The sequence below is a fragment of the Plasmodium inui genome, assembly GCF_000524495.1.
Source record: "Plasmodium inui San Antonio 1 unplaced genomic scaffold supercont1.8, whole genome shotgun sequence".
NCBI classification, from domain to species: domain Eukaryota; phylum Apicomplexa; class Aconoidasida; order Haemosporida; family Plasmodiidae; genus Plasmodium; species Plasmodium inui.
Window position 1 is genome coordinate 940,749 of NW_008481842.1, and position 18,418 is coordinate 959,166.

An 18,418-nucleotide genomic window follows, 5' to 3' on the forward strand; every position below is an offset into this window, starting at 1 on the left:
AAGGCTGAGGAGGCTAGAAAGGCTGAGGAGGCTAGGAAGGCAGAGGAGGCAAGGAAGGCTGAGGAGGCAAGGAAGGCTGAGGAGGCAAGGAAGGCTGAGGAGGCTAGAAAGGCTGAGGAGGCTAGAAAGGCTGAGGAGAATAGGAAGTCTGAGGAGGCTAGAAAGGCTGAGGAGAATAGAAAGGCTGAGGAGAATAGGAAGTCTGAGGAGGCAAGAGTGGAGGAGGAAGCAAAGGAAAAGGTCGCGCATGAAAATAATGAAGTCGTTGACGAAAAGGATGATAGCAAGACAAAGGATTTATTTTCGGATAATGCTATAAGTATTGAGCAAGAAAAAAGAGGTGACTTAATATTAAATAGCAGTAAAAAGTCTAAGGGTTCCGCAATGAACAAAGTTGCTGATTCATCCAATAAGAACAGGGAAGAGTCGAAGGAGTTTCAAAGGCATAAGTTCAATGACAATAATATTTCTGGTGAAAATGGAAATTCTGAAAGCAATTCGAATCCAGAAGCATATGATAAAGAAAATTTCGAAGAGGATGTCGAAGAAGCGAAAAGGAGAAAGGAGGTTGACGATAAGGATATCGGATCGGAGATTCCAAACAGTAATTATGCACCAAGAAATTATGGATCCAGAGATGATAAATTAGATAAGGATCTATATATTAATAGAGAAGCTAAAAAAATGCGGGAGGAGATAATAAATTTATCAAAAAAAAACCCATGTACTGTTGATGTTTCCTCAGAGTTTTGCGATTATATGAGGGAAAGCATATCTTTTGGTAATTGCTCTGAAGAAGAGAGAAAACGAATGTGTTGTTCAATTTCAAATTATTGTTTAAAGTATTTTAGTTATAGTTCAAGTGAGTATTATAACTGTACGAATGAAGAATTTGGCCACAAGGATTACAAATGTTTTCAGAGGAGTAGAGTTTCAAGTATGTTCCGTTGACATTGAAAGAAAGAAAAGCAAAAAAAAAAGAAAAAAAGAAATAAACAAAGGGACAAACAAACAAATAAATACACACAAAAATACATAATTTGCTCACTGGGACACACGTGCACATATGGAAGTGTCTCAATTTCTGTGATGGACTTCACTATATATATTTTTACCAAGTTATTTTTTTTTACAGACGCGGCTTATTTTGCTGGAGCAGGAATAATACTGATACTCCTGCTTGTCATCGGTTCAAAAGCTACTCTGGGAAAATGGTAAGTAAAAAATTAAAGAAAAAAAAAATCACATATAGTATTTGTTACCCGTCTTAAAAGAGACTTTCTAGTAAGAGTTTTGCCCCTTTTATTGCGGGAAATCTGTATTTATTTGTTTATTCTGTTACCTAGGTTTGAAGAAGCTACCTTTGATGAGTTTGATGAAAATTATGAAAAAGTCTACACATTAGCAATGATAAGTAATAATTCTTCAAAAGGCAGAAATGTCTGATGATATCAAAAGAGTGCATAAAGAAATGATGCGTGCACGAGATAAGAGCGTCATTTTGTCAATTTTTCCTTAATTTTTCTTAATTTTTTCTACTTATTTCTCAGCCAAAGAACAAACACAAGAAGTGGGGTCGTTAGATTTTTCCGGGTACATGTCTGATAAATGACATTTGTTTTGACCTGCCCTTTTGTGAATCCTTAAACTATTAAGACTTCGTATGAAATATGTATTCCTGTAATTTTTCCCACACTTTTACAGTGTTTTATACGGGTTAATTATTTCAGTTCTAAAATGTTATGCCGAATTAGCATCAAGACTGAAATATATTATTTATATTTTAAATGATAAATATGTGTATATAGAGTTTGCCCAATGCATCGTTATCGTTTCTCTGATTTTTAACCATGAGAAGTGTGTTTACTTGATTTTTTTCTTTTCTTCTTTTCAGTATATTTTTTTGTATCCGTAATTTTACAGAAATGAATAGAGAACATTCCACACTAAACTTCAATATAATGAATTGCGCCTTTTTTGGAAAAATAGCTTCACGAAATAGTTAGTAAAAATATTAATTGTTGTGAATAAAATTCTCTACTAAGTTGGAAGTTGTCCTGTTTTTATGAAAACAAATGTAAATATAACCAATGTTGTAAGTCGGTTTTAGTTTATTTATGTCTATGCTTGATAAAGTGAAAAACGGTAGGGAAGAAGTGGTGTGAAATTATTCCTCTCGGAGAAAGGGTATCCATTTATTAAGTTGTTGATGAAGCAATAATTTATCCAATTGATTATATACTTATCCAATGTTCTTTAGTTAGTGCTAATTTATCATAGCATCGTGCACTTGCCTTTTATTTAAGTACAGCCCATTGTTAGCGTCTCTATTCAACCCCTTGCGGAAGATCATAAAGTTGTATTTAGCTAAGTGTACGTTTGCATGATTCAGGGTGTGAGAAAAAAGAGGCAACTCGTTATTTCATTTATTGTTAACAAAAGAAAAAAAAAAATCGTATTTAAAATAACGCGAAAAAGAACAGAAGTAAGAAAAAAAAAATGTCAAACAAAATAAACAATACAAAATTAATATATAGTGGCACATGAAAAACGAATGCGATAAATTTAAAAGTTTCTTTCGATGTCGTATTTTCAGATATAGTGTTATAGATCCTGCTTCGTTTTATTTAATAATCCATGTGTATCTCTTACAGTATATTAATGTTTTTTTTTCCTTTATGAAAGCAGGGGTTAAAATACAGAAACATATAATTTAAGGTAGGAATGACAACTTAAAAAAAAAAGAAAAAAAAAAGGAAAGTCAAAAAATGTACATACAAGTACATCCACAGGTTTGCAGTTTTTGTGAATTTATAAATAAAACGTTGTAAAGAAAAGAAAAAGAAAAAACAGTCTTCTTGAAAAGCAAAACAAGATGCACTACACACTGTGTGTATACATTTTGGCATGTACACGTGATTAATAATTAAAAATTATCAAATAAAAAATTGGGCACTTTTACATAGATACTTCCAAACAAATTATAATTGAGTGAGATGGATACAAATAATTTAGGCTAATTTATACCTTCGACGGATGCAACAGCACATATAACCTGGGTAAAGGCTTGTAGGGAAGTAAAAAAATTAGATTGGTCAGTGGTATTTAAATTTCCATATATTTGAACAACATTTGGAATTTTCCCTGTTAACGTTTTTATTACAGTTTCATCATTATCGACATGAGTGAGTGGGCACAGCTGACGTATCATCGATGCTCTTCCATTTGATGTTGTGCAAAACATTAGACGATGTTCTTTCAGGCCTTTATCAAACAAGCCCAATCTTTTAAAAAGATCAATTATGTTTTTTTCCTGTACATCATTTAAGATTTGAGCAATTACAAAGAGTTCTGAAATTGAGCACAATTTATTGAATGGTTCTAAGGAGCTTTCAACTATGTGTACGTTGTTGCCAATAATCTTTAACACTATATCGTTTAGGCATAGGGAAATAATGGGTTTACTGCTAATATTTTTATTATTTAATTTCCTTCGATAATTTTCATTATTTACGTCATATCTTCTTTTAAATATACGGAAGTAAAAAATATAAAACATAAAAATCATACCAACTAACAGTAGTGGTTGAAAAATGGAAATGTTTTTATCTTCAACATTTTCATATGATTTATATTTTCTACAATCCTGCCCATTTTTGCACGTCCTAGGCATTTTAATTTAAATTAGACTTAAAAAAACATATACGGTCGTGGGGGATCTGTATAGCTGGTTAATTCTGAGGTATATGCCAAAAGGGGGAAATGGAAAAAAAAAGAAGGGAAAAGAATAAAATATTTTTGGGAAATTTTAAATAAGAAATAAGCTGTTCTCTCCTTTTCTTACATGTACGTGAATTTAAACAGAAATATTTTGCTATTGCTGAAGTACATAAATGGGCAGTCCGTTTCTATGCTCATACTGCCTTCATGCGCAGAATACGTATGATGTATTACGTACATTTATATACATATTTGTTTACGCTTCATGTATATGAAACAGAAAGGATTTTTGAAGGGAAGGGAGGCTCAAGTGGCACGAGCTTTGTTAATTCCATAATTATAGAAAGATTTGGCAAAGAGCGTTTATCTGATTTTGTTTACATATGTAAATTTTTTTCCTGGGCTCCCTTTTCTTTTGTTGGGGTTACGTGACGAAGTGAAAATGAAGCTGGGGGTAGGAGGAAACGTTACGTGAAAATGCGTAAGCCAAATGTGTTTATGCGGCTTCGTATACATACAAACCGTCTTTACAAAGTTACGTACATACATGCATAAATCCATGCATCGAAGAGCACGTTAATATCTGCAGTTTATGTTTATGCAAATGAATGTTTGGAAACCTTTGATTTTGTTCAAATGACTCACTCGCGATAAGTTTTAATTGCTACTTTTAACTTTTTTTTTGTTTTTCTTTCTTTTTTTTTCTTTTCTTTTTTCTTCTTTTCTTTGTTTTTTTTTTCTTTTCTTTGTTTTTTTTTTCCCCCATTATTCTCGCATGGTAGTTGCTGTGTATGTATGTGAATGCGCCAAATATGTACCACTTTTCTTGGGTGAGTAAATATGTACAGCATTCTACGTATGTACTAAATTATGTATTAGTGCTATGCATTTATATGCATAGTTAACACTATCCTCGAAACGTGTGTAAACATGCTTTGGAGTTGATGTACATTAGGGGGTTTGGTACACGTTCGAAGGCTGGGACACTTCTGTTTCCATGACTGTTTTAACGAATGATCAACTTATTTTATTGCTTTTTTCCTGCATATTCTTCATAAAAATAAAATGTAAGGAAAATTAAGAAGAGAACATTTCCAATTTAATTTCCAACATGTACATTTTAAGCTGGTCACGTTTATTTATTTGTAAAGAATTCATATTTTTTTATTAAGGAACACTTGGGGCTGCGCGAAATTTGTACTTATTTTAAAAATTTTCCTTTATGATAGCCTCCAGGTGCCGGTGGGAAATAAATATAAGTCTTTATGCATTTATATGCGTACGTAAATTCCAGCATACATGTACCTGTAAATGTGTGACGTGATTAATACCAAATAATTACGTGTCGCTTTTTCCTATTTGTGACACTTAACCCATTTTGCTATTTTTAAATGTGAAAATAGTAAGAGTGAGAATTTAAGTGGCAGAAGTGTACCTGTGTGTATGACAAAAAGAAAGACTAAAGGAATAAAATAAATTGATACAGTTATCAAATGAGATGGCATTTTTAGAAAAGAAGTTTTTATATCTGGTCAAGGTTCACATACAGTGTCGTAACGTTCAGAATTGGCTTTTCCGTCTTATATGAAATTTAAAAAGGTTATTTCCAGATTAGAAGAAGTTTATATTGTGAGGTGCAGCCATTGCTCCCTAAAAACGCGTATAAGAATTAAGTGCAGATAAATATCCATACGGACGCGTAAAGCACATACATGCATAGCAGCATACATAATGCAGACTTAGACAGCAGCACGCCTGGGGGCGTTCATTTCACAGTCGACAAAGTGAAACGTGTACGGGTTTACGTACGTACTTACGTACATACCTAGGTACATACACACGTATAAACCTATGTGCATACATATATACATACATGCATTTACATCGGCGTGCCGCCAAGACACAAAAAATGATTTAAAAACAAGTCGAAGCAGTTCAAATTCATGTGGCGGCTGCGTGCCAGCTAAGGTATACGGAAAAAATTAAAAATTGGATAGGCTAAGGCCTCCTCTATGGAGGGTCTAAATTCATAATCAAAATTTAGCAGATACTGTATGTAATTTAGGGTTACCTCTGAAATTTGTTGGTTAATTTTGGGGTAACTTAAACCTCTTTTCATTTTGTTAACTAACAGCTCCTTAGAACATTTCTCAAGATAATTAAATTGAAAGGGCCTTTCGCAGAAAAGCATTTCATACAGAATACATCCTAGTGACCATATGTCAATTTTGTCTGTGATGGGGAGACTCTTTTTATTTCTTAAACACTCGGGTGGCTGATAATATAGAGTCCCCCCTCCGTTATAGTACTGATAAGTATCCGGTAAAATCAGTTTAGCCAGTCCAAAGTCGGATATTTTTATTATTCCATCTTTTATTAACAGATTAGCGGGTTTTAAATCACAATGGTGAACCTTCCCTGTAGGTAACGTCTTCATATATAACAGACCAAGTAATATTTGTTTAACCCAACATAGCGCTAAAAGTTCATTAATTGGGCCATGAGATTTGATGTACTTATCTAAATCTATGTCGCATAATTCCATTCCAACTAATAAGTTCGTTGCGGATCCGAAGACGAAGAAAAATTCTAATTTTACTATAAAAATGTGTCTATGGCAGTGGATATGGATATTTATTTCATTCTCCGCCCTCTGGATGATTTTATTTTTAATCTCGTTGGTCATGCTGGGTTCAATTTTGTGAATTTTGGCTGCGTACATTTCTAAATTTATGGAGTCGAAAACTTCCCACACTTCTGCGAAGCCTCCTCTTCCGATTAAATTCATCATACGTATATTCATTTTTAATGGATTGTAAAAGGAGAATTCGGAATTCTCTTGGAAATTGAAATGGTCTAGTCGTTTCTCAAGTATGGCCCTTCTTTTATCTAAATTTAGTTTCATACTAAATAGTTCTGTATTTAGAAACTGAATGTTTTTCTTTAAATATTGCTTCAGATTGATGTCAATATCGCTCTTTGTCAATAGGGATAAAAGGGACAAGAAGAATTTCAACGTATGTTCCGTTGCACGGCAATTAGAAAAATGCGTACCATCTCTAAATGTGTCTCTGCTTGGTGGCAAAATAGATTTATTAGGAGTTTTTCTTTTTAGCATAGTTAACCAGGATAATTCGGATTCTTCCTTATTCTCATTTAAAATTAAATTATAATTTTTGACAGATTTGGAAAAGAAACTGTACGGGTATTGCTCAAATACTTTGTAAAATATTTCGTTATTTATTTCTTCTTGTCTTTCATTGGCAAATGTAAAGTTTCTTCTTTCACATGTAGATCTAATGATGTCTCTTTCACATTCAGTTTCGTACTCACTTGGCATTTCTTCTTCAGGGTTTTTATATTTGTCTTTAGAATATGCTTGTTTCTTATTTTGACACGTGCTTGATTTTTTAAGTCGTGCTTCCTTTGTGCTTCTGTATGTGCAGTTCTTTCCAGAATCCTTCTCTTTATTGCGACAATTTTGTTCCTTACATGCTTCATTTCTTTTTCCATTGTTAACTGTTGTGCCTGAACTCCGTGTATTTTTGGTTTCGACAATGTGGGAGGAGTTCATTTTTTTATCGTATTGGTCTTTCTTCTCTTGATTTTTATCATTGCCGTTTGTTTTTTTAATTCTGCATTTGTAATGATCCCCTTGGTTGTTGCAGTTATGAGGTGGTTCCTTTTCTCCGTTTTGGGTGTCCTGCTTTGGCATGTTACAGTTGTTACTTTTGCTAATCTCGCCTTCAATTTTCTCCTTTAGACTTGCACATTGATTTTCTGATAATTTATGTGCATTGCCTGATGAGTCCCTGTCTCCATTTTGATCGTTGGCGCTGGGACTGTGGTGTTTTTCTTTTTTGCTTCCTATTTCTGTCTGGTTTTCTTCTTCTCCTTCGGCGTCCAATTTACAGTTTTCACACGATGTTGCAATGCTTCTATTTACTTGGTTGTGACTGGAAGTTGTTGCGTCGTTTTTTAGCGCTTCCTCATCGTTATCTTTTTTTTTATAGTTAAAATTTCTTATGTCATGATATGCGTGCTTGTCCAGGTTTCTTTTATTCAAAATGGTGTAAAAATTGATGGGTTCCTTGGAAAAATTTTCCAGTAGTTTTCCATATTCAGTAGTATCCAGAGTGTTGTCATCACTTTGGTCGACTTTATAAAAATAACCATACTTTGATTGTTCATGATTTAGGAGTAGTCTATTTACTGATCTTTCTAATTGTTTTTCTTTTAGTATAGATTCTGATATTAGATATTTTAGGGAGTTAATTTTTTCCTCTATTTCATCACACTGTTTTTTGTTTTTTTCTAAATAATTTAGATCGTTTTGAAACAAATTATAAAATTCCTCGTTTTTTAGATGCTCTTCTTTTTTCTTAAATAATTGCACCAGATTCTTGAAATCTATAGCAGATAAGTCGCTATTTTGAAAATACGTTTTAATCATGCTTAGGTAGAAGTTCTTCACATGTTCATTTTTAATATTTTCGACAGATTTAGTGAAAAACTCAAGAGCGTTCTTTATTAAATCATGCAAATTGACTTTGTCCGTTAATTCTTGGTATAGTCTTTTTATTATTAAGCTGTTTTGTACCTTTGACATTAATTCGATAATAATTAAATGGTTCCTTTGTTTTCTTATTTTTTCTATTCTAAAATTAGGAATAATCATTTTTTTAAATCGTTTTATGAATTCAATTTTGTCCCTAGAGGATTTAAATGTTTTTTTGTTAATAATTTCTTTGAAAACGTTGTTTGGTTTTTTCAACTCCTCCAAATTTTTTTTTAATTTTATCATAATGTCTAAATTTTTGTAACAGCTCTTTAAATCAAACACTATGTAGCACTTTACGTTGTTTATGTATACTTCATATTGGTTCACCAAATTGTAAAAGAAGTGGGCGCCTTTATTGCTGCTGCTATCGTCATTGCGGCTACTTTCGAATTCGTATTCTTCTTCTCGCTCCTTCTCTTCTTTTTCCATCCCTTCGTCTTCTGCCGTTACTGCTATATCTTCCACATCATCCGCACATTCTGAACCGTTCGTATCTTGAGCTTTCTCTTTTAACCCATTCAAGAAGACCGTTTCGCTGTTTTCCTTATCGACTCCGTTGCTCGTATTAGTCGTTTTATGTTTTTTCTTGTAGTGTGTGCTATTGTTACTTTCCAAGATCCGGGTGGTGTTGACAGTGTTTCGCTTTTTCCGTTTCCTTTTATCCCCTTTTTCCATTGCAACATCAGAGGCGACATGAGGATGAGCGAAATTCTTGTCATTTTTGCAGTTAACGTTACCAGTTAGCTCCATTTCCCGGCTTATTTCTCCGTTTCGCTTTTCGTCTAAGTGGTTGTCTATATGGGTAATTTTAAGTTCACATTTTGCTTCCTCACTGCCGTGTTTATCATGATGGATACGTTGTTCGTTTTTCGAATTCAAGTCTTGTTCAGAAACAAAATTGGTGTTTAACATTTTGGAGTTGGACAGTGTGTTTCTTTTCTCAAAATAGGATTCAATGTGCTGTTCGTTTTGTCTTTCATTTGGTTGACTACCATGGTTGCCACTCTGCTTATCATTCTGCTGTTCGCTTTTTTGGTCACTCTTCTTGTCACTGTTTCTGCTACTCTTGTCTGCTCTTCTGGAGATTTTGATGATGTTTTTAAAATGGGCATTCCTCAATTTAATGAAGCAAGGGTTATACATGGTGTTACTTTTTATATCTGATTTTGTGATAAAGAATTTATTGACCTTTTCATCAAAATTGTACACCTTAAATTCGAAGCTTATGCCTGGTATTATCAGTAAATTGTTAAGCGTATCAATAAAAATGAGCGGGTTTGTTTTTAAGTAGTCTACATAGTTTTCTTTTTTATATTTTTCTCTAAATTTAATTTTCTGTTTTAGTAGGTACAAAAAGGTGTTTTGCTTAACATTGGACGTATTGTAATCATTATTATCGTCATAGGAATACAACAATATGAGTTTCTGAAATGTATCTACATTTTTGTATATAATTCCATTCACATAATGCAATAGGTCATTTATTTCCGTCAAATTTAATTTCAGTTCATACTTGAAGATTTGATCAATTTTAGGCATCTCATTTTCCTTAATTAAGATATTTTTCACATTTTTTATTCTTTGTTTTAAAAAATTTCTCGATATACTATCTTCATTTTCGTCCTTCATTTTATTTGTTCCCCTCTTGTGGGTTTATTTTCTCTTTTTTCTTTTCGAAGTGGTAAATGGGGAAAATAGTAGCTGGTGAAACCTTTTTCTCACGGAAAAAACGTTAAGGTTAATCTTAAAAAAAGCAGATGTGCTGTGAGGAGTTTTGCTGAAACTGTCCCTTTTGCGCAATTTTACCCCCTTTTTGGAATATGAAAAATGGCTGTTCAAAATTGTTTGAGTTGCGATTCACAAAAAATTTTTATGCAAACTTGTGAGAGGAACAAATGCGCGAATATCAACGTATACGCATATGTTAATATATATATATTTTTCTTTTCTGTACATATAAGACTTGTAAGGCGCTTGTGCCCGTTTGCTTTGGTTATAAATTACATTTCCGAGGCCAGGGTTGTACAGTATGGTATAAGTAAAAAAAAGAAACATTTCTTCAATCATCTGGAAAAAAAAAAACAAAAGGAGGCTGAGCCCGTAAGGAGGTTAAATGTGTACGGGCAAAGGTTAACGCGTTAAACTTAAATTGTACGCGTGGCATTATACCTAGATGTACATTCTGCACAAATGCGCAGTAACAGATATTTCGCGTTAGGGAAATTTTCGCACTTCATGTCCCTCTATGCTAAATTCTGAATCCCGTCGTATGATTCATCAGTGTTGGAAATAAACCTGTACTATGCATTTGAGTATGAACCTATGTGTGCACATATTAATGTGTGGGTTAATATTGGAATATTGTATATTAAAAATATACCTTGGAGCATTCTTCTCTTTCGCGCATGTACTATTGAGATTCCTGAGGCGTCATTTTTCTTGTTTTCTCAGATTAAAGTATGTGGACTTTTTCATAGGTCCAACCACGAATACACTAGTTAAGTTTATGTGATATTAATTTTCCTCAAGTTCCTGATGAGTTCCAAGATTTTTTAGAGTGCAGAATGATGCAGTAGAGTTGGGCTGAAATTATATATATTGGCGATACTTTTGCCAACCTATGCTATTTTTCGGGCATTATGTTTACTTTGTCTGGATAAATAACATAGACAGGGCTCACACAACTTTAATATGTGACCATGTTTTGGACTGTACGCTAAAGTTGGAATTGTAGCAGTAAATTTATCCGGAAAATATTTCAACTGAAAAGTAACACCAAAATTGTTAGGCCGCGCTATGTTTTTTTTTAAAGTGTGTATTGGCATGAGTAGCTTTTGCACTTAACAAAATTGCACTTTCTTTTTTTTGTAAGAAGTTGGAAATCAGGGGGACTATATTTTGCGGAGTATATATAAAAATATTGCGAATGCTTTAAATTCCCGCAATGTACCGTTGGTTACGCGGATAAGAAAGAAAAAAACGAAAAAAGAAACAAAAGAACACCAAGTTGTTCTGAATGTTTCTTTTTTTATCCATTCTTTTACTTACAGGGATGGGGCTTTATTACGGACGCACAAGTACCATATAGAAAGTTCTTTCTCAAATTGCCTGCAAATCAATTTTTCCGGCATTATAAGCGCGTGTAACCCATTTAGATTTCCCCCTTGTTTCTTTTATAAGTTTTCTATAACATTTCTGCACAGTTCTAAGTCCAATTAAAGCTAGACAGATGAGATATATGCACAACTTCATGAACAGAAAGAAAATGAAGCCCATTATACATTAATGTGTTATATGCCCCAGGTTGTAAGGACGACAGGTTGTGCAGGGATTTGTGTATATATACAAATGAGTTCTGATTGTTCTGAATATTATATTCGGGAAAACACAAAGCAGTGTCACATCTTACATGTGATCCGTTTTTTGTAAGTGATTTCAATTGGAAAAAGAAGAAAACAAAATACATGTTAGGAATGACTCAGATTAATATGAGAGAATGATGAGATGAAGTATTATATTCTTACACCTTCATCAAGGGTTTATGTGTCCCCTTGAGTAATTATGAAAGAAATATGCAATGTTAATGAAAGGAAAAAGATATGTAAGATCGCATAAACCTGTGTCGAAGTGGGGAGGTTGCGTCCCAAAACAGCCATTCATAGACAGGCCTAAATTTATGAATCACCTGCGAGATATTCGGACTAAATAATAATCTTATCCTAATGAAAGAAAGAAGGAATATATTTTTCCTTTTTGTTTTAAGAAGTGATGCTAAGGGGAGACCCTCTGGGAAAAGATACTGATGTATGCCACAGTATAGCGCATAATAATTTACATTCCTATTTTTACAGATTAGGGGTTATACTAGCTATAAATGAGAAAAATGTAAAATTAATTTCTAATGACAAATCATCAAATGCATTTTTAACATCCAATCCCCCTTCAATAATAACAGGGAAGAGAACAAGCAGCTTGTGTCAAACAATGGTAAGGGGTTTAACACAAAAGAGTATGCCACTACCCAGATGACAAGAGAATAATTAATGTAAACGGAAACATATGAGAAGAATACAGGAGGACAGGTTATGAGAAGTAAGGATAAATAAGAATAACTAAGGAAGACAGTATTAAGTGTTTTACAGTCGTTTACATGGGAGGATTACCTCCAAGAAGTGCAGAAGGAAGCTGTAGGATTTGATTCTTAATGAAGATAACAGAAATGGTACAATCCCATAAAAGGGGCGAGATAGGGTGACATTATGGATAAATAACAACAGTGTAATAAAGGTACAATAAAGAGGAGGAGGAATACACTAGGTATTTCTGGCATGGAGCAACTGAATACAGCACGGCCGCTTTATATAATAACAGAGGAAGTCACAAAGCCAAATAGAGAAATGGAACCTCTTACAACGGGAACATGGCGGATAAATAGTACGTGCTATTAACAATCAAGGAAGAAAGAACTATAGATAGAAAATTTATAATAATTAGGGAAATTAAAGGAGCAAGTGAATGATAGATGCAGACTGGAAGAATGAAAAAAGTTGACAGGAATAGTCATGCCAAGAGAGTCTTACAGAGACATTGTGCACAAATACAGCCGTAAGAAATTAAGAAGCAAAAGGCATAATAGAAGTTTGTGCATTTCAACATGTCCGAGAGATCAATAATAAAACAGGAAAACATATAATAAAGACTGAATAAAGGCTAAATAAAAGACAAACCAAATCGGGGCGTCCAATAAGAGGAAGAGAGTGTAAAAGAGCGGGAAAAATTTGAATGGACCAACGGACAATTATAAAACAGGGGTGGCTGGTTTGTGCGTCGAAATACGGAAATTTCACGGAATGGCTAGGGAAAATATCAGACGGCAGCCATGCCAATGAGCAACAAAATATCACATGAGAAGAAAGTAAATTAGACAGAATAATAAGAGGGAATAAAAGCAAAAGGCAGGATCCACCAGGCCGTGTTATGCACGGACCAGTATAAAATGCCTATTCGAGACTTGGACAATATAATAAACAGCAGGAAAATTGAAGTAAAAGAAGAGAAATCTAGAGTAATATAAAGGGGAAACCCAGAGAACAATCAAGGGTGAAAATATTAGAACCTACGAGGCGACAGCTGAAACGACGAAAATGAAATATTCCTAAAACCTAATGGGCCATATGAACAAAGAGGAAATGTCTCTTGGGGGGTATATATGACTACATGATACAAATGTCAGTTCAGGAAATTTGCGATCAATAACATAAAATGACAACATATATATAAAGATAAAACGAAAATAAGAAGCATAGAATAAGAAGAGATAGACAAACGTCGAAAACAGTAAACAACAAGGGAACAACCCTCCCTTATACGGGGCTTATAGGACTAAAGCAAAAAGAGAAGCCCAGATGACGGGATGGGCAACACTGGGAATAAGAGAAGATGTAGTAGGTCTAAAATAGAGGATGATATCAGAGGAGGACCCTCCTATTCAGCACAGGATCGATATATCCGAACACAAATATTCCTATGACACCGGGAAACTGTTATAATATTGCATGAGCCACAAATCATTACATAACCTGCAGAGGAGAATAGATACAGCCGCGGTAAATAAAATAAGGAATATGAAAAATATAGAAGAAATAAACAGGGCGTGGATGATAAATGATAGAACCAAAGAGAGGCTACCTAGACAGAGCGTCGAATACCTTCTTTAGGGGAAGCAGAGGAGAATAAAAAGTGATCCAGTACTCTGCAAGTATGGGAGACCAATCTATAAGCACCATGAGAGGGCTTGAAGTTTGAAATAAAATCCCTACGGATGAAAGATCCTACAGTAAAAGAAGGGTTTTCTATTTATAATACTAAAAGAAATCCAAAAGGAATATAATAACACAGGCCTTTACCGGGGCACAATGCTCACAGGAGGATTGAAACAGCAGAACACACGATATCAGTAAGCCAAAGAGCCAGTACAGCAAACCCACGGAAGCAGAATAACTTGTTAGACGAGCACAATAAGTGAAAATTTCAGTAACAAATTAGGGATAAATACATAAGAGGGCACAACACGCTAAGAGTTAACAGGGGATAAAGGAGCATCGTCAGAGAAGCTATATCCGTGTAATTAGTGCACACGGCACTGAATTAAAATACACTATAGCAGTAGTTAAAGGACACCAGATGATGAATAAAACAAGAGAGTAGCTATCCACATGAGCAATGATGCACGCCGCGAGGACAGAAGAACCAGTGCCTGGGAAACCTATAGATGCGGCATACAACTCGATAGGAAGAGATCTATGGCATATATCTGCGGCCAAAGTGAGCCGCTAAAGGGGGCTTCTTGGTCATACGAGCGTTTGTAATAATAGGAGCATCAGGAAAAATAACTACAGAAGAAAACGCCTTGTCATACATAAACTCGGGAAGCAAAAATAAGGCGCAAAGAATAACCTACCTAAGGAGCCAAAGGCCTTCACATATAAACAAGAAAACACAATGACACCAAGAAGTTCGCGAAAGCGCATGATCCAACTACAGAACCTTAGGATAGGGGAGACAGGAAATGTCGCAACAGTACACCTGTACGAAGAATATAGAGCCTATAATGTTGCCAAAAGTTAGAGATAACACTTACTGTCGCTGTACTCAGGAACCTGAGATATATGATAGTGCAGGAAAATTCAACAACATGGAACCCCATGGCTATGTAAGCATTACGGATAAGATAAGTTGATGAATAATGGAATAGGATACATAGAAGTAAACAGCATACAGTGCCCCGCCTCCTCATAATTTTCTCAGCAAAACATGAAACGGACTAGTAAATGAAAGAACTGACCGCATCATCTCCAACAGAAAACAGTTATAATAAGTCATAGGTTATGGGGCAGATAATTGTTTTATTCGCATTTAAGTTCTTCTACAACTTATCAGTTAAGAATGAAAAATTTAAATTCGAGAAGAGGAAAACATATCAGATGGGATCTCCTCTGCCGTGAATTCTGGGAGGCAATTAAAACGGCAGAACCTGATGGAAGCAATTATCAACAACTAAACTTCCTGCTTCAGCAGCTGTCTCCACGAGATCATGAAGAGGATTTCAGATACATGCTTCTATATCTACAGAGCTATGTGAAAACAAAAGCAGCCGAAGGAAAACAAGAAGAAAAAGAGCATCTCCTGCGTCAACTGGTCCACTGCATACTGAAGGTGTGGTTCTGTGCGGGGGTTGCTAACCCTCTTATTAGTTGGGAGAAAGTGACGCATGCCGTAGGAATAGAAGCAGAGTGGAAGAACCTGCAAAATACAGTAATAACTGAAGCCTGCGCCGCTATTCAGCAGGCTCCTCGAGAGTTCAAGGCATCAGGAATATTCTCAGGAGCGTGTACAGCAGGCGTGGACAAGACTAGTAACATCCATTATGATTGCACAGGTTACATTCTCCGTGCGCGATTACAGAACGGGGCGCCTAATTATAAGAAGGAGGGTTGGGTGAACATCAGAAACATTAATATACCTCCGAAAAGCATTAGTGTCTGGTTACGAGCTCTACCTATCATCCCTCTCTTAATCTTAGCCGTCATTCTTTGGCATATATGGGATCGGGAGTGCCCTGACTCGTTTTTCTCCAGGAGGCGACGGTAATGAGCACTGGAAGCGTCAGGAGGGTAGAGACAAACAAAGGGAGTCCATTACATGAGCACGCTAGCATGAATGATAACGTCAAATATTCACTCTTATTTCACTCATATAGTTATATATTTACTCACAAGGATCCTGGATTTCAACTGAAGAGAATTTTTCGAGGGGTGCTAAGGCAACGTAATCCGAGACCAAAAGATGGACCTCCTAATATTTATGAAACCCGTGATGTAGCACGAGGGGTTCTCTCCTATGCAGCTGGTCTAGCTACGTAAAAGCATGAGCAGGCCCTAGGAACATACCATTACAAGATTTGTCATATTCCTCTCTAATATCAGCAGAATAGATACGAAAGAAAACATAGAAACAATTGGGGGTACTTTTCTGTATGTTGATTGCGTTCATGCTTCTTCTTATCTGAAGGGGAGAGATGGAAATCCCAAGGTAAAGATCACTTGTGATGAACACATCGAACTTCTCCTGTTTCAGCACTGGTGAGCCTTATTATGGCTTCAAATCATCCACTACTTCGGAAGTATTATGATATGTTCAACGATAGTCTCTCTACATACAAGCAGGGCCTTTCTTGATCTGGATTGGGTAGGGAATATTAATTCTGAATTAGATTGTATCTTAGTGATTAATTATATCAGATTCGACGCCTTCCTTATTAAGGGATTAACATCTCTCAAGAATATAAATAGCGCTACGGCGGCAGTGTATCTGAAAAAAATGGATTCCCTGAATACAACTGTTTTTTATGTGTCTATAACCTACGGATTGTTTATACCAGTAGAAGTTGTATCCATTAAGTGTCGCTCTCTTCATTTTATAAATTCTGTAAGAGTATTTGGAGATGTACTGTGTAGATACAGCTAGTGCTGGTAGTTAAAAGTGTATACTTCTCTGGAGGAATACGATGTCCTTGGAATTCTGTAATAGTGGCATCGGGAATGGGGGGTGCCCATATCCACAGATAATATATTGGGATGCCGTACCATACAGAATGCCGGATTTTTTTTCTGTGAACAGTAGTACTCGTAGTTAGGAGTACGCGTCCCCACGATAGTGATTTAACAGATGTATTCAGCATTGCAGCCTATTGAAGTACTTAGCAACAGGGAAATCCTATGAAATCTTCAATTGGGCATAGAAAACCGTTACATCATATCCCTGGTTTCCCAGCGGAGTAAAATATGAATTAAACGGTGGAATGACTTCGAGACCATTAGAAAATGCAGCACTAAAAACACGATCCCGTAAGAATAGAAGAAGGAGATCCTGATTTTGTTCACGGTAAAGGCTGTTAAGGGAGGGATGACATCAGCAGGAATCCTCCTGAAGCCAAGAGGAGCCCGAGACGAATAATGTAAACTTTGAGCTACTTAGTTTTCTCTATATTTTAATATCTCCTATTATTCCATGAAACGCGAGTGTGTCTAGGTAGTAGCGATTTTTATATAAGACGTGCTTTAATAATATAAAGAAATATGCAGGAAAAGGGCAGCCATTAAAGAGGAAGTGCTCATAATCTACTGTAATCTCAAGAGTATACGTATCCACCCTATATTTGTCTGTCTAGTACTCTTTGTCTTGAGATGTATCATCATTTGAACAATCCCTGAGATATTTCACGTGTTGCTATTAAACCAGCAACATTCTATTAATCTGTTGCTTGTATCTATAAAAGTAAGTCAGAGTCTCATTGTGTATGGGAACAAAATTGATATGGCAAGCGTCTAGTATTGATGGTTAAATTATTCTTGAAAGTTCTCCACTGATATCCGCAGAATACGTGTCTATAACCAGTATGTGCACTCGGGGGTAAATGCTATTTTCAGTTTATTATAGGAATGTAAGACAATGGCTCTAAACATTAGGATATATAAAATAGAGTCATATTATGTGCTTCAGTGAGGGTAATGTGATATTATGTAGACAGTAACGTCTCAGGAAGCAAATGAATGACAATGAACGTATTCCTATGTGAGTAATACACGCCACTTCACCCTCCGGATACAAGTAGTCAATTCAGACATGATTATGCTTAGCAGGAAAATAACACACAAGTAGATAAGCTCACCCAATATAATGGACTGTATAGATCCTCAGATATTAGAAAAGGAAGGAGCATATAACCTCTTGAAAGAAGAAACGAAATATATGAATCGCCACATAAATGACATAGATCTTTGGATGCCTGTGAACATACCCAAAAGGAAAATGGTGAAGACTAGTGTTACTCCATGTGATCCTGAAACGAAGGAGGGAATGAACAAGCGCAAATACTCCTGAACATGATTATACAGAAGGCAAGGACAGAAAAAAGGAGCTGAGAAAATTCACCAATACTGAGAGTACGAAGAAAGAGACAATATTAGAAGAGAATAACTCTTTATGGCATGATGAAGAGTTTTAAGGAAGAATTGTGTTAGATGTATCATATAGAGAAATAATTCGATCCTACGAGGAGTTACAGACGAATATGCA

The 18,418-nt window shown here is 35.3% G+C and overlaps 4 protein-coding genes across 4 annotated transcripts in view; 2 read left to right on the top strand and 2 right to left on the bottom strand.

Annotated features, from left to right (window-relative positions):
• The window catches only part of C922_02470 (hypothetical protein), a gene marked incomplete at both ends in the record, with an annotated part of 7,640 nt that extends 6,689 nt beyond the window's left edge, over positions 1-951 (top strand). The window contains one exon of the mRNA XM_008818069.1: positions 4-951. Coding sequence (XP_008816291.1) covers positions 4-951 — 948 coding nt within the window. The remainder of the gene's footprint in view (positions 1-3) is intronic.
• Positions 952-3,016: 2,065 nt separating this feature from the next.
• C922_02471 (hypothetical protein) lies at positions 3,017-3,673 on the bottom strand (the record flags this gene model as incomplete). Its single annotated transcript, XM_008818070.1, has 1 exon — positions 3,017-3,673. One exon carries the CDS (start codon positions 3,671-3,673, stop codon positions 3,017-3,019), a length of 657 nt encoding a protein of 218 aa, XP_008816292.1.
• Positions 3,674-5,683: 2,010 nt separating this feature from the next.
• On the bottom strand, positions 5,684-9,910 carry C922_02472 (TLK protein kinase; the record flags this gene model as incomplete). Its single annotated transcript, XM_008818071.1, has 1 exon — positions 5,684-9,910. One exon carries the CDS (start codon positions 9,908-9,910, stop codon positions 5,684-5,686), a length of 4,227 nt encoding a protein of 1,408 aa, XP_008816293.1.
• A 5,316-nt stretch (positions 9,911-15,226) lies between these two features.
• Positions 15,227-15,931, top strand: C922_02473 (hypothetical protein; the record flags this gene model as incomplete). The annotated part of the gene is made up of 1 exon (XM_008818072.1): positions 15,227-15,931. One exon carries the CDS (start codon positions 15,227-15,229, stop codon positions 15,929-15,931), a length of 705 nt encoding a protein of 234 aa, XP_008816294.1.
• Positions 15,932-18,418: the final 2,487 nt, after the last annotated feature.